Genomic DNA, 14,871 nt, shown 5'->3' on the forward strand with positions numbered 1-14,871 from the left:
TCATGTTATCAAGGAACATAAACCAATAATGACAAATATGAAATTAGGCAAATTACTAATTTCAATTGATTTGTTCCAGAAACCAAAATATAAGTTTTTCATGGGAGATAATTCTTGAAAATCAGAAGTGAATTGTTAAAATTCAACTGAAGTCTTTGTGTTATTATATTGGGACTTAATTTCTTGATGAGGCCTGTGTTGAACTCAATCTTAATTGACAAGGATTGTCAGGTTTTTTTACCGTCTGGTTAGCCTAATGTTATGAAGTTGTCGTCTGTCAGATGGCAATTGTTCTTGACATCATTTTTATGGTTTTGTTACTACTTTAAAAAAAAGTTGAGAATTTTGTTTTCTTAATTTCTGTCTTTGCAAGGTCCTCATGCCAAACAGACAGTTTTCACTTTACTTCGATCTCATTTAATGGATCAGTGAACGAGTTTAAGTTTTCGTCGTCAAGTTCATATCTCAGATACTGTAAATTATTGTAGATGTCCATCTGGCTTGTGTAATCTGACCTTGATCTTATTTTCATGGTTCAGTGGTTCAAGTAAGATTTGTGCTGTGGTGTTTTTTTCTTATACTGTATGCAACAATAAGTCGACAATATTTAGAGAAAGAAATTATTTTACAATGTTCTTGTCAGGGGGCATCTTATATATGACCTTCACCTCATGTTTATGGTTCATTACTCAATGTTAAAAAAAAATTGTGTGTTTGTTTGTCTGTTTTTCTAGTACATTTGTACTATAAGCAACTTGGTATATGGAATGATTGCAAGGAGTATATGTCTGAACAATCTGAACTTTTCCTTGTACAGTTTGCTTCTTAGAAACTAAATGTAATCAGTCTGCTAAATTAAAAGCATGTATTGTAAGGTGCATATATCTGTCTTATAGGGTTTATCTGACCTTTGTCTCATTTTTATGTTTCATTGATTAATCTTAAAGTTTTTTATTATTAAGTTTGTTTCTTTAGTTTAACTATATTTGAAGTAATTGGTGTATGAAATGATTGTAAGGTGTACATGTATTTCTGGTTTGGTTCTTCTGACCTTGACCTCAATTTCTTGGATCATGTTGAGTTTATGTGATAGTTGTTGTAGAACTTGTGATAGTTGTTGTAGAACTTTATATTGAGGACAATCAACATAATATCGATGGTTAGTAAAGAAGGTGAGTCCCTGCTGATGTTCACAAAAACTTTTTTTTAACAAAGAATGTTTTTGGAAGAATATCCAACAGTTAATCCAGAAATTCAAGTGTATCATCATCATAGCATGAGCCATGAACACACAGCAACTGCTTTATTGACCCTTTAAGGGACGACATCAAAAGTTCAATGTACCCTAAAAAACTCAATTCACATAGTTTTTTTCACTGACACCCCCCATCCCCCCTCTTAACTTAATTTGGGAAAAATTGAATTACCTGTATGGATATATGTAAAATTGATTTTGGATTAACAAAACTGGTAGCAAAGGTGCGGTTCCAAAACATGAACTTATCAACCTACTGACACCAGAATCTAGGGTATATAAACAACAACTACAAATGTATATAAAAACCAGATTTTGTGTTTATTTGCTAAAATATAAATGGATACAGTCTGTATGCCACTTTTCTACACCACTGTGTAGATTTCGAAACTTTATCAGGGTGCAAGTTTCCATATTAATGTAGTAACCAAGTTAGATAACTCTGTCAACGATTAATAACAATCAGTATTTCATTACCTCTATTTGTTAAAATGAATTATGCATCAAAGAGATTCAATTATGGAATATAAATGATAAAAAAAATTAGGACACAAGAATAATCCAAGTATTAAAAAGATTTTTAACTGTTTCTTTAATAAAATAAAAATTAAAGAAAATTGTTATCTCCTTACTAAATTTCTAATTAATAAGGCACTATATGTACCACTTCAATTTGGTTGCATATTATGTATTTAATTTCAAACTCCTATTTTAAGCCAATATACTTTTATTTTTGTGATTTAAGAAAAAAATAATCTAATCATGCATCTTTCATGCAATAGAGGTTTGACATATTAACAGAAAACTTGGGATGAAAGTCTATACGTCTTAATATTATATACCCTGACACAAAATCACTCATTAAAATACATGTTATTTTTGTATCATTTTTTTAAAATATACAAAAACACTAAATCAAATGTTTAACAGTATAAAAACATAACAACAGACCCCATTCTGTATAAATGTGATCACAGATCATAGACACATTAAAGTGTCCAAAACCTTGACATCAGTCAAGGTTCCACCCCCATCTCATGTACGTCTCACACTCGAAAAATAATAAATTAAAGCATATGTATACAAACTTATTTACACTGTTTATGATAGCTACTCTATACAGTAACACCAGCTAATGGAAACAAAATATACAAAACAACATGATATAATAACAAGCATAACAACATGGTTTTCATGCAAAGGTTAAACTGGCTGTAACCAAGTTCTAGGTTTGATCCCCCAAGTTATTCTTTTGGCTAAGAAATTTGGCAATAATGTTTCTAGGCCATGTTCAACTATCAGCAATTATCCGCATTTCTTCAGAAAGCATTAGAGTATTTGAATAAGGGTGAACTGGCCTGTAGTTATTATTCAAATCTGAATTACTTTTTCATAAATTAAATGTTTTGGGGTCTATAAAATATCTGGTTGACCTTTCCGGTCGTATAAAAACTACTTGTATAATCTGTCTTTCTATCTATACCAAGGTTCAATGTTTCACAATAATATAGCTTGGAGATCTGTAAAATCATAGTATACTGAAAGGACACTGACATTTCATATGCCTATGATCTTTGTAGAATAGAAACAGCAAGAACTATGTAAAAATCTCAAATAGCATTGGACTTGAAACATAATGGAAGGGTAACAAACTATCCGAGAATACAACAATTCTGTTATTTTCAATGTTTTGTAAACACATCTACTCCAGAAAACAAACTTCTACCTAAGAAAAACACTGCTAAATAAAATTTCTAATGATAATTATATTTAAGCTATGTAATACACAACAATTCCACTCTGAAATTTGAAATGAAAAATAATCTGCCAAGAAATGAGGATTTCCAATAATTTCAATAACACTTTTTGATACTTTAATGTATATAAACAGAATGTGATTTTCTTTTTGTTCTTTTTGTCATTTCATGAATATTAGTTGAACTATTTGTTAATGTTATCAAAACACATCTAGTTTTTAATTTTGATCTTTACTAAAATATTTGGAAGATTTTACAGATAAGAGTATAATTATGTTAAAGAAATTCCATTTTATTCTGTTGTTCACATAAAATAATTTCCTGCTTACCCAGTAAATCTTTGCACAAAAATAAAATTTCCTGATTAAATTATTTTAAAAGTTTGGCGTTAACCGAGATATAGAGAATAAATAAAAAATAGCAACGTATTAACAACTAGTCTAACATAATATCTACTTCTTTGTTAAAATGCAAATTAACAATGGCAAGAAATTTAACAAAGATTTAGACACTAATAATAACAAAATAATAAATAAAAACAAAAATTTACAATGTAGATATACAAATGTGGATTTCATACACGATGTGGCTAATCTATAAATAAATAATAAAATTAATATAAAAAAATACAAACATGATTGAAGATAACAAAATGCCATTTGTTGTACTATTTACACGAGTATTAACACACACAGCAAACTACCAGCACTACACGGTCTTATTCCAACAGTTGCATGATCTTTGATTTGTTCATTGAAAGCCCTTTGCGATTTAATAATTTACATATATATACATGAAATATATTGCTACAAAATCACTACAAAATTGTGATGAAATTTTAGCAATATGATCTTCAAAGATGAGATTTTATATATTTGGTGACATGATAAACATATTCATTAAAACAAGTTGTAACAATTCAACAATGTACAAACTTCCATATACAAAGTGCATATTATTTTAATTATGTGCATACAGTGAGGTAGATATGATATAAATTGGAGGAAAGATAAAACTATCAAAATTTTCATTTCTTAAACAAAACAATATCACAACAATGGGTCTACATTCTACTGCAAGATCATTTTCTTCATTTATGGTACATCAATTTTCCTTTAATACTGACATTTTAGAATATTTTTCATTCCCTGAATTAATTTTGACAGAAAACGCTGTCTATGAAGTTTATTCTGGATAAATAGTTAGTTTTAAACTATGTAGAATTTTTTTTTTTTTAATCTGACCAAATTCTATTGTCTATAAAATTATGAAACAACAGTTTAAAATTTGAAATTTATAAATCAAAAATAGGTGTCAAGTAATATTTTCCTTCAATTTTCAATAATTTCAAGGTGAAGAGTTATTAAATAATTAACAATATACTAATATATTATATATATAATTGTGTATTGTAATATTGCATCGAATAAAGAATAAAAATCTAAAGACATGTGATATCTTCCCAAACGTGGTGAAACATTCCGTGGGCTGCATTCTATGGTATAAATGATCTCTGGAATAGTTTAGTTTTGCTCCCTCCAAATTCTTTGCTAGACATAAAAAAACACCCACTTATAATCAAAGCTAACATTAAAGGGGTTAAATAAGAGGCAAGGTATTCAGTTTTTCATCAATACAAAGGCACATGTTTGTTTTCTTGCATACAATAATTGTTTATCAGACACTAGCATTCCATTTCTATTGGAGAAAGCAAGACGATAATATTCAACACTATGTTCATGTACTATCACTGTAAGAACAATTTTTGACATAATACTGTTGATTAATTTTGTTCACTCATTAGTTAACTATAATTCAGTTGCCATAGTGAGGTTCCAATATTTAAATTGCATCTACTTCAAAAGAAAAAGGGACAGAAAGAGATTTTATAAAAACTAATACAACACCGGGTTAGAACAGCCTCATAGGATTAACATGATATATCTAATTATTGTTACACAAAACAGGAAGACAATTTATTCAGCAGTTTGACAAACAAATTTCAACAAAACCACCAATTATATGAACTTAAAAAGTCTTACTCAAAGAAATTTATTTTGTAAAACATTCAAACAAATAAGTTTTCAAATATCAAATTCTATATTTTAAGTTATTGCTTTCTGAAATAACACGTAATTTAGAGGACCTTTAATAATTAATAAGTTATCTACCAAATATTTCCTATTGTTTATGCTCAACATTTTGAAAGTTACAAAAAATTTACAAGTTTATGCTTGAAACCACAACAAACATGATATAATGTGTGTGATAAATTTATCTAACTGATCGCTAATCATTTTTAATTAATTTGAACTAATTTTTTATAATTTTTTTATTTCCTGATTCTTTGAAGAAAAAAACTCTATATAATATGAAAAAGAAAATAAATAGAAGATTATAATATTAAATACAGAATATATATTACAGATCACAGTTATAGGGGGTAGCACTTTGGACTAGTAATGTTCACACAAAAAAATGACGACTAGTTTTAACAATCACTAACACTTACAATGTTGCATAGTATTTTTAACAATGGATATAGATATATATATATTTGGCTGTTAATATCACTGTAGTAATACTAAACACAAATCTGTAAAGCTTTCAAATGCCAGGACAAACAACCAGCATATGTACAGGTCCCCTGGGAACAAGGTGGGTGTGTCATGTCCCCAAGGGAGGCACACTATTATATCACAGCTCAGCACCCTAAGATTACTAATGTCAAGTTGGTTGTGGAGTCGGTTTTGAGGGTTCTTGTGGACTTGGTGGACCTGGTGTGGAGTGGTGCGTGTGAGAACCAGTTGAAGGTCCACTGTTGGTACTTGAACCTGATGCTTCTAAACCATCACTGTTATGTGAGTTGTTATAATATCTCTCTGAAATATAAAGCAAACAAAAAAATAATTAACAGTGTTTTAAATTTGATCTTTTTTTAGCTTGTTCTGTAGTATGGTTTGGTCATTGTTGAAGGCCAAATAGTGACCTATAATGCTAATGTCTACCTTATTTGATCTCCGGAAGAAAGCTGACTTACTGGTAATCATACCACAACTTATATGTCAATACCCTAATTTGGCATATTATTTTGGTAAAGTTCGTATCATAATGCATAGATGTAAGAAGTTTCAAGTTAATGAGATCACAAGCTCCATTCAAAAGTTTTTGGAAGTTAGCTGTAATACAACTTAGGAAATTATTTTAACTTAGGGAATGTATCTTCTTCTGACATGATTAGCTCTAATTCCTCAACTTGGTTTTATTCATATTTTTTGTCTTTTCTGGTTTTATCAGATCTCCCACATTTATATCAGATTTTTGTATTTCAAATATTGTTGACTCGAGTCATCCACTGCATTAACTTTTGAAAGGCACATCAAAGGCAGTAAAATTGGTACCATCCATGTTATCAACTGTTCCAAATTGACTGAATTTTCATATGCCTGTTACATACCCTTTGTTAAAGATTGAACATACCTTCATTGAGTAAATGTTCCTCTGAGTTGACTCCATAGAAATTGGATAACATTCCATAATCCATGTTCTCATCAAGTGATATAAAAGGGTTTGTCCATCTGGGGATGGGCGTCGACCGGGGTGTCGTCCTGGGTGTAGCAACTGGTGAAGCTAATAAGCTGAGTGTTGTTGGGCTTATTACTCCACTTATGGCATTCATACTGACAGGACTTATACTGGGGTATGAGAACATCTGAAATTATACACATCATATTTTAACTACTTAATCAATGACTTCCTGATCCGTTACATAGACTAAACTAAATCAAGCATATATATGACCATAATTATAAAATGTATACATTGATTGATTGTTGGTTGCTTAACGTCCAGTGGCAAATATTTCATGCATATTCAGGATGAGAACAAGTTCACAATAAACACCATAGGTAGGTCTTGAAACAATAGAGGCCATCTGGGATGATGGTCGGGGAAATTTGAACTGCCACTGGAAAATGAGGGTATATTGGATAGGGACAGAAATTTTGCCTTGCAACAGGCCACCTACGAACACCTCAAAGAGTTATTGCAAGGGTTCTTAACGTGCAAAGAGCGTGGCACTCTCCTTACACGAGGCATGGGATTTAACATCCCCAATCTGACCAGACGTGACTGCATACTTGATACATCCCGCACAGCCAAACTGATGCCTCACTTCGGCAAGTGTTTTACTGCCGGTCGGAAGAAGACCAAGAGACCATATTTCTATTCCCCAGTCACCCTTGGGGGTAAAATGTATATAAGCGCTGTATTAAGGTTTTCCATCTGGCTCACAACCTAGATTTTGTTCATATTTTAATTATGGGCAATTCCTTTTTCTGTTGATTAAGTTTAGGTCTGATTTTGAAATGCATACAACTGTGATGCTTCCAAGGCAATGACTGGTCCATATCATCTGTTTTTATGAAACTAAAATTAAAGCTACAATCAATCAATTGCAAAAGATATACTTACTTGATGTCCCTGAGGGTGGATGTGTGCAAACGCATGTTCTGGTCTACCAAGTACAGAGAAAGGACTGGTCATAACTGTTCTGTTAGCTGGTGGTGTGTCAGGAGACGTACTTGTAGTGTGGTTACTGTTAGATGAACCTAAAAGAGGTAAAATAGTTATCAAATGTACAAGGATTATAATTTAGTACGTCTACATGAGACTCATCAGTGACACTCCTATCAAAATTCTGTAATTGTACTCATTTTCGCGATGTATTTATTTTTTCACAATTTTCACAGTTGGTTAATAATCGCGAAAAATAAATACATGCAAATCTAAATCAAACCTCTCAACTGAAAGGCAATAACTATAAAATCCCGAAAATAATTACCTGCGAACTTGTTTGAAATACATGATTGCGAAAATAAGTACTAGTACAGTAGTTATAAAGCCAAACAAGTACAAAGTTTAGGAGTATTGAGGATCCAAAATTCCTAAAAGTTGTGCCAAAATAACAAAACTGAACTGTTTTTTTTGCTGGTGTTGTGTCAGAAGTGCTTGTAGTCTGGTTATTACTGGGGTTTTTTAAGAAGTGCCAGTACTTTTTGTCTGATTATTGTTAGAGGAACCTAATAACAATCAGAATTGGTTCAAACTATGCTGATGTCTCGGGAGAAGTGTTGTTTAATAATATGTACTGAATATTCGTGTACCTTTAAAATTTGAAAGAAATTATTAGAGTATTATTTTCCAAACATTTCCTTGAGGTAAACAAAAGTAGCAGAAAGGAATCCAATTCAATATGTGAAACTATTCATAGATCATAGATCAGAAATTCAAAGATGTATATTATTCATTTTTATTATCAATAACTTCAAGCTACCGGTACATGTATCAACAGATTTTTTTTCTTCTAATAGGGTGGTATCTAAGAACCAAATGTATTTTCTATGTGGTCTTGTATCATATTATATTGTGTCTCTGAAATTTTCTTTCATTTGGTAAAGTTATCTCTTGATAACATATTCCCAACTGATATTGCCTGTGTGGAGAAATGCTTATTTAAAATAGTCTACTAATTTCTTTTTACTTTCATTTTGTGGAGCAAGATCATATTCCCAACTTTATTCATTCGGTGGGATGTGACATATCAAATACTGCTCATTGATACCAACATGAGGGAGTAGTAATTGGCCACTGTTGTTTACTTTTACTGGCCTGGTTCAGCAGGGCTCATTTAAGATTTACGATTGTTTACAATGCAACCTATACAAACTTTGCAGAGAGATTCATCAATATTGACCATTCGAAAAAACAATGTATACTCACTTGGTGGAGCAGGGCTCATTAAAGATTGGCCACCACTGGTTACTGGTAGTCCATCTGACGTCCTCATTATGGCCACTGGTCTGGCCAGATTTGGAGGTGGCGGTGGGGGTGGAGGCAGCATCCCAGGAAAATAATGAGCCATCTTCGCTGGACTTTTCATAGATGGTGTAGAGGAGTTTGACTTGAAAAAAGCAAATATATCTTTACATTTCATTCAAAAAACATTTCCAGATTCAATAATATTTGTTCCTCATAATTTATTTTTTATCTATTTTGAAAATAAGCTTTGTTGATTAAGTATAACATAGCACACCTTAGTGGGTGACTGAGGCAAGAATCAATTTGCTTCCTTGTTCATCACTTAGCTTTTCCTGACTATCAAAATGACATAACTTATATTGCTCTGGTTTTCGACCAATCACTCTACATGTCTGTGAATATCTGTTATATAATGTAACAACAATTTTACATTTACAAGTGAAGAACTTATACAGATTTTTTAAAAAGAGGTGAAAGCCTTTACAACTAAAGCTGGTCATGCATTCTTTGAAAGTTACATTGTTTTATGCAAACCATTATTTGCATTTAAAACATCCTATTTCCTTCCAAATCCAGTGTCAATAATTGCTTGTGTTGCAAATTTATTGTCTGCTATTTTCACATACCAAGCACTGTTTGGAGGCAAACTGACAATAACTGGATAACGAATCTGTACAATGACACACAGAAGATTAAGTAGTCTTAACATGAAAATATGTATGCAGATGGTTTGTTATGTATAGAATTGCTTAGCTATCAGATATTAATGCATCCAAGTAAGTCAAATTTGTTATATATTGTAATAAGCGAATGTTGCAGTGTACATTTTTTAAGCCTTTAAGCCTTCATTTTTTTATAAATCTAATTTATTGAATTTTACCTGGCCTTGAGAATTTTGTGCTTCTTGACATACAAGCGAAACAAAATCAGAAAATGTATTCAATGTTACCTGGCCTTGAGAATTTTGTGCTTCTTGGCATACAAGCGAAACAAAATAAGAAAATGTATTCAATGTTACCTGGCCTTGAGAATTTTGTGCTTCTTGGCATACAAGCAAAACAAATTCAGAAAATCTATTGAATGTTACCTGGCCTTGAGAATTTTGTGCTTCTTGGCATACAAGCGAAACAAAATCAGAAAATGTATTGAATTTTACCTTGCCTTGAGAATTTTGTGCTTCTTGGCATACAAGCGAAACAAAATTAGAAAATGTATTGAATTTTACCTGGCCTTGAGAATTTTGTGCTTCTTGGCATACAAGCGAAACAAAATCAGAAAATGTATCAGCTCCAGCATTTTCTTGAAACTTCATATTTGCTGAATGAGGAGGGGGTCCTGCACCTGAGGATAAAATCATTTGTTGTTGCATTCCTGTAAAAAATAATGTGTACTCATTTTAGAAATATTGTTAAATAGCATTTTAATACATAAACCATGTACTTGTATATATCTCAGTAGACAGAGGATGAAGTAATTATGAGGATAAATACACCGATACAAACTTTGTATATGTAAAAATGTGTTACACACCTCTGTGATATGTATCAGATTATATTTTTCAAGAGTGCACACACTGAATTGGCTTGCCTACTTTATTGATAATGATTGAATTTTGTGTTGTCATTCTTTGATGTGATTTGAAACTACTCTTTATGAAAACTATCATGCTTGAACACTGTTATAAGGTAGAAATGTAAACTGAAACAAAATTTCCATGTTGAAACGCAGCATTAAAGGGATTTTCAAAAAGAAAAATGGGGGTCACCAGGCAAATTTTTTTCAAGGCATTCAAATGGATAAAACCAGAGGATTATGAAAATCTTACAAAAATTCCAAAACATGACATGCCAGCTTCCTCAACTTAGAATTAGATAAATCTTTAATAGAAAGCCACATGTAAGAATCTGCCATTTTTTTCATTTTGCCTGTCACATTTTGGACAATTTTAGCAGTGGCCAGCAAGGACAATAGGCACAATTTGAAATGAGATTAACTTCCAATTTGCCTAGCAGCTAAACAATATTTTTTTTTAGTAGTTATACACAGACAGAAGAATACTTATTGGTGTTGACAGCACACTTAGGATCTTTATGCTGTAACAGCTCACAAATACATTTATGGATACCGATTTTTGTTAATAAATTGTACACCATAATTATATAAGTATTATCAAATGATTAAGAAAGACAATTAATAAGTAATAAAATAGGAATTGGTATATTTAGCAAGACAATCAAAATGTTAATATGTCAATAATAAAAATGCAGGCAATAATCAGCTGGCAATAATGCAATATAAAACTATAATTAAATACATGTATACTTTTTTATGATAGATGAAATGAACTCTGGTTTTTTTTCATGCTATTTTATAATTGTCAATAAAATAATTGTAGGAAGCATAAACTTATTTATTTAGCTCAAGATACTCAAAAATTGAAGCCTTTGGCAAGCTATTCTTTTCTATTACGAGCAAGCACTAAAAAATCTCCTTTTCCATCACACAGTCATGACAGTGTACAATAATGTATGTGAATGTGTTAACACTGTTACAATTAACCTATCATAGTAAAACCATTAATGGTGGTTCAATTTCTTCATTCTCAGTGTACAAGTTAACAGCACATTTTGCCAGTAAATCCACTAATTGCAGTGTTCATGATTACATTTTTACTTTTTATGTTTATAAAGACATGTGTGTTAACGTTGTCAACATTGCATTGTGATTTAGAAATGCTCTACAATGTCTACCCTATCTATTCCAGGAAATGTATCCCATAATTATGGGTTTATAAACATTATAACTTTTGTTACAATATAATTGAACATAGAAGAACACTGCAACAGTCTTGAACAGACATACAATTATAATGGTAATAGGCTAATAAACATCCTTAAATGAAAGACTTCACTATAAAATCATGATTAATCATAACATCCTTCAATGACAGACTTCACTATAAAATCATGATTAATCATAACATCCTTCAATGACAGACTTCATTATAAAATCATGATTAATCATAACATCCTTCAATGACAGACTTCACTATAAAATCATGATTAATCATAACATCCTTCAATGACAGACTTCACTATAAAATCATGATTAATCATAACATCCTTCAATGACAGACTTCACTATAAAATCATGATTAATCATAACATCCTTCAATGACAGACTTCACTATAAAATCATGATTAATCATAACATCCTTCAATGACAGACTTCACTATAAAATCATGATTAATCATAACATCCTTCAATGACAGACTTCACTATAAAATCATGATTAATCATAACATCCTTCAATGACAGACTTCACTATAAAATCATGATTAATCATAACATCCTTCAATGACAGACTTCACTATAAAATCATCATGAATCAAATTAAAAATTATTTTATCACATCAGCAATAGAATCTTACAGCATGGTAATAAATGAATACAAATCTTATTGTAAACATCATTCATGTACCTAAGAGCTCATTTCTGTCTCATGTTGTAGAAGGAAAACGGTAAAACTGCTCATAAAATCAGAAAATTTGAATGGTTAGTCATTTAAAGCGAGTGAAATGTTGGTATTGACGAAACTTTAATAATATAGGATCAAAGCAGACTTGGAATTGTGGACTAAAAAGATCATAGACTTACAATGGTCTCCAACTGATAAAAATCATGAACTACAATGTTTACATGTAGCTATATTTTGTATGTTCACCAAAAAATCATTCTTGAACCTAATGAACATGATGAAAGTTAGGCAAAAATAAAATCCCTATTAAATGGTGTCTACTGGACAGGAGCTAACATAAACTTACATTGTAAAGTTAGTAGCTAGAAACAATCCATAACTAAATAAGAAAGAATGCACACGTTATCAGGCTTAGGGTAACCCCTGAAAGAAATGGAAAAAAGAAGTAGCTCCACTTCCCAGTAAGATTAAGAGTTCAATGAATCTGAAAGTGCTCTCATGAACAACTCATAATAGTCAGGCTCTAACCCAATACAATTTCATTCAGTTTTGAATTACCTGACCGAAATATTTGGCGGGACAAACATAGATTTACAGACAAATCGACAAAGTAAATACAATACTCCTATAGCCAAGGTATAATAATATCATTCAAGGTCTAGAGTCTGCATTGAAACAATAAATTAATTAACAGCATAGGCGGATCCAGGGGGAGGCTGGCTATTAAAAGGGTAAAAGCTTATCTTATAAAAATGTTTTCCGCTCTTATCATCATGTGGGGGTACAAACATCTACCCTATGTGTAGATAGAACTCAAACATAGTTAAAAAAAAGATTAACCATTCATATTTTCTTAATATGAGCCATTGTCTACCTAATAATGTCATGCTTGTAACTTCTAATCATCAACATGAAGCACAAACGAGCCCTTAATTATTACATAAGAATTAGAAAGGTTATATCTACCTGGGGATGAGGTTGATCGTGGAGGAGTTGGCACACAACGGACTGGGGTAAAATCGCTGGCTTTACTACTATGGATGATGATGTGTGATGACATGACTGGTGGGCTATGAGTTGTGATACCTGTGTACAAAAGCCACTACAAATCAACCATATATCTCCTTTGTTCTATGTAACAAAATATATCTCCTTTGTTCTTTTTAACAAAAATTTATAAAATCTGTCTATTTCATACATGTATCTGTCTAAAATTCTAATGAAATGGGGATCTGTGAATGTCTAATGAATATAAATAATGTAAATTTAAAATAAATACTCAATAAATTACCACAACCAAAAGTGTTGGTGCACAAATCATTGTCAGTAGATTCTATTTTTCTCTCTAAATGATCCAAAGTAAAGCAGAAGTTCTTGTGGTTTTAATCATTTTATCATTGGGCAGCCTTTTTTGGTATTGAATCTTATTAATTTCTAAATAAAACGTAAAATGTACAAAAATATGTCATCTCAAGACTTATTTGTACCCCTCGTTAGGAAATAAATAAATCTTTTTGTATTAAATGCTGATGAATAAATAATTCTGGCAGCTTAACACATGGTGCAGGATTAAACGTATCAATAAATTTCTCAAACCTATTTCATGTACTTGAAAGTTGAATGTTTCATTGAAATTCCTTCTTCATAAAAATGATGAAATCCCAGTGTTTCTATTTTTTTAAAATCATTATTGACTATTTCAAGAACAAAGGAAATATTTGGGAAATGCATGAAAAAATGATATGTTATATAGTTAGCATCACAACAAAGATATAAACATAGCCTATAATAAGTATTGTTAACATTCTTCTTGGTAGAAATACATGCAAATGTTTCTTCCTCTTGAATACATGTACATGTACCAAGAACATAGATCTAACCTAAAGAGAATGGTATACAAAGAGGTTTTATTTGTTATTTTTTAATACAAATTTTTGCCATTTAAAACTCTTTAAATTACAGTCTTCACTACAAAGTTGAAATTCCTCTAATAAAGCAAAGATATCTATCTACTTGTACTAAATTCAAACAAATAACAAAAAAGAGATGCAATAAACAGCCTATCAGCCTACATGGTGTTAACCTAGCAACTTTTGTCAAATATCTTCAAACACTTTACACTGCACTGACTCTTGAGTTTTTAACAATATATAACCAATGTAGTTTCACATTACATTGCACTGACCCGAGTCTTTTTAAAGATAAATTTCATAGATTCTATGACATGTATGATGATCCAAAAACCATGGAAATTCTAACCTTCAAATAAAAATACTTATGTCAGTAGTTCATTGCACTAAACTGAGTCACTCATTTGCCATTGTGGAGAAATTATTTCATTGAGTGTTTTTCAAAGATGCCGCTGTGATGTTATCCAAGTTAATTTGATTAAATTTTTGCATCATGGTAAATATTTTGATAAACAGATTATTATTGGTAATCTCAACTTGATAGCTAATCTGACTTTTGCTGTAGGGGGTCAAGCAAAAAATACATAAAACATTGTGAGGGTTCCCTGACGGATATATTCCATTCTGCAGTAAAACAATAGATGCTGCAAA

At 31.1% G+C, this 14,871-nt stretch overlaps 1 protein-coding gene across 5 annotated transcripts in view; it reads right to left on the reverse strand.

Annotated features, from left to right (window-relative positions):
• Positions 1-1,553: 1,553 nt before the first annotated feature.
• The window catches only part of LOC134694649 (nuclear factor 1 X-type-like), a 41,780-nt gene continuing 28,462 nt past the window's right edge, over positions 1,554-14,871 (reverse strand). For 4 of the 5 annotated variants that reach the window (XM_063555701.1, XM_063555693.1, XM_063555715.1 and 1 more), the window contains exons 7-12: positions 13,277-13,396; positions 10,058-10,203; positions 8,794-8,974; positions 7,486-7,622; positions 6,493-6,724; positions 1,554-5,894 (exon numbers count right to left, since the gene is read on the reverse strand). In XM_063555701.1, the coding sequence (XP_063411771.1) occupies positions 5,740-5,894; positions 6,493-6,724; positions 7,486-7,622; positions 8,794-8,974; positions 10,058-10,203; positions 13,277-13,396 (971 nt within the window). In that variant the 3' untranslated portion in view covers positions 1,554-5,739. The remainder of the gene's footprint in view (positions 5,895-6,492; positions 6,725-7,485; positions 7,623-8,793; positions 8,975-10,057; positions 10,204-13,276; positions 13,397-14,871) is intronic. The other variant, XM_063555720.1, reaches the window with a different exon arrangement.

The sequence above is a fragment of the Mytilus trossulus genome, chromosome 1 (assembly GCF_036588685.1).
Source record: "Mytilus trossulus isolate FHL-02 chromosome 1, PNRI_Mtr1.1.1.hap1, whole genome shotgun sequence".
NCBI lineage: Eukaryota > Metazoa > Mollusca > Bivalvia > Mytilida > Mytilidae > Mytilus > Mytilus trossulus.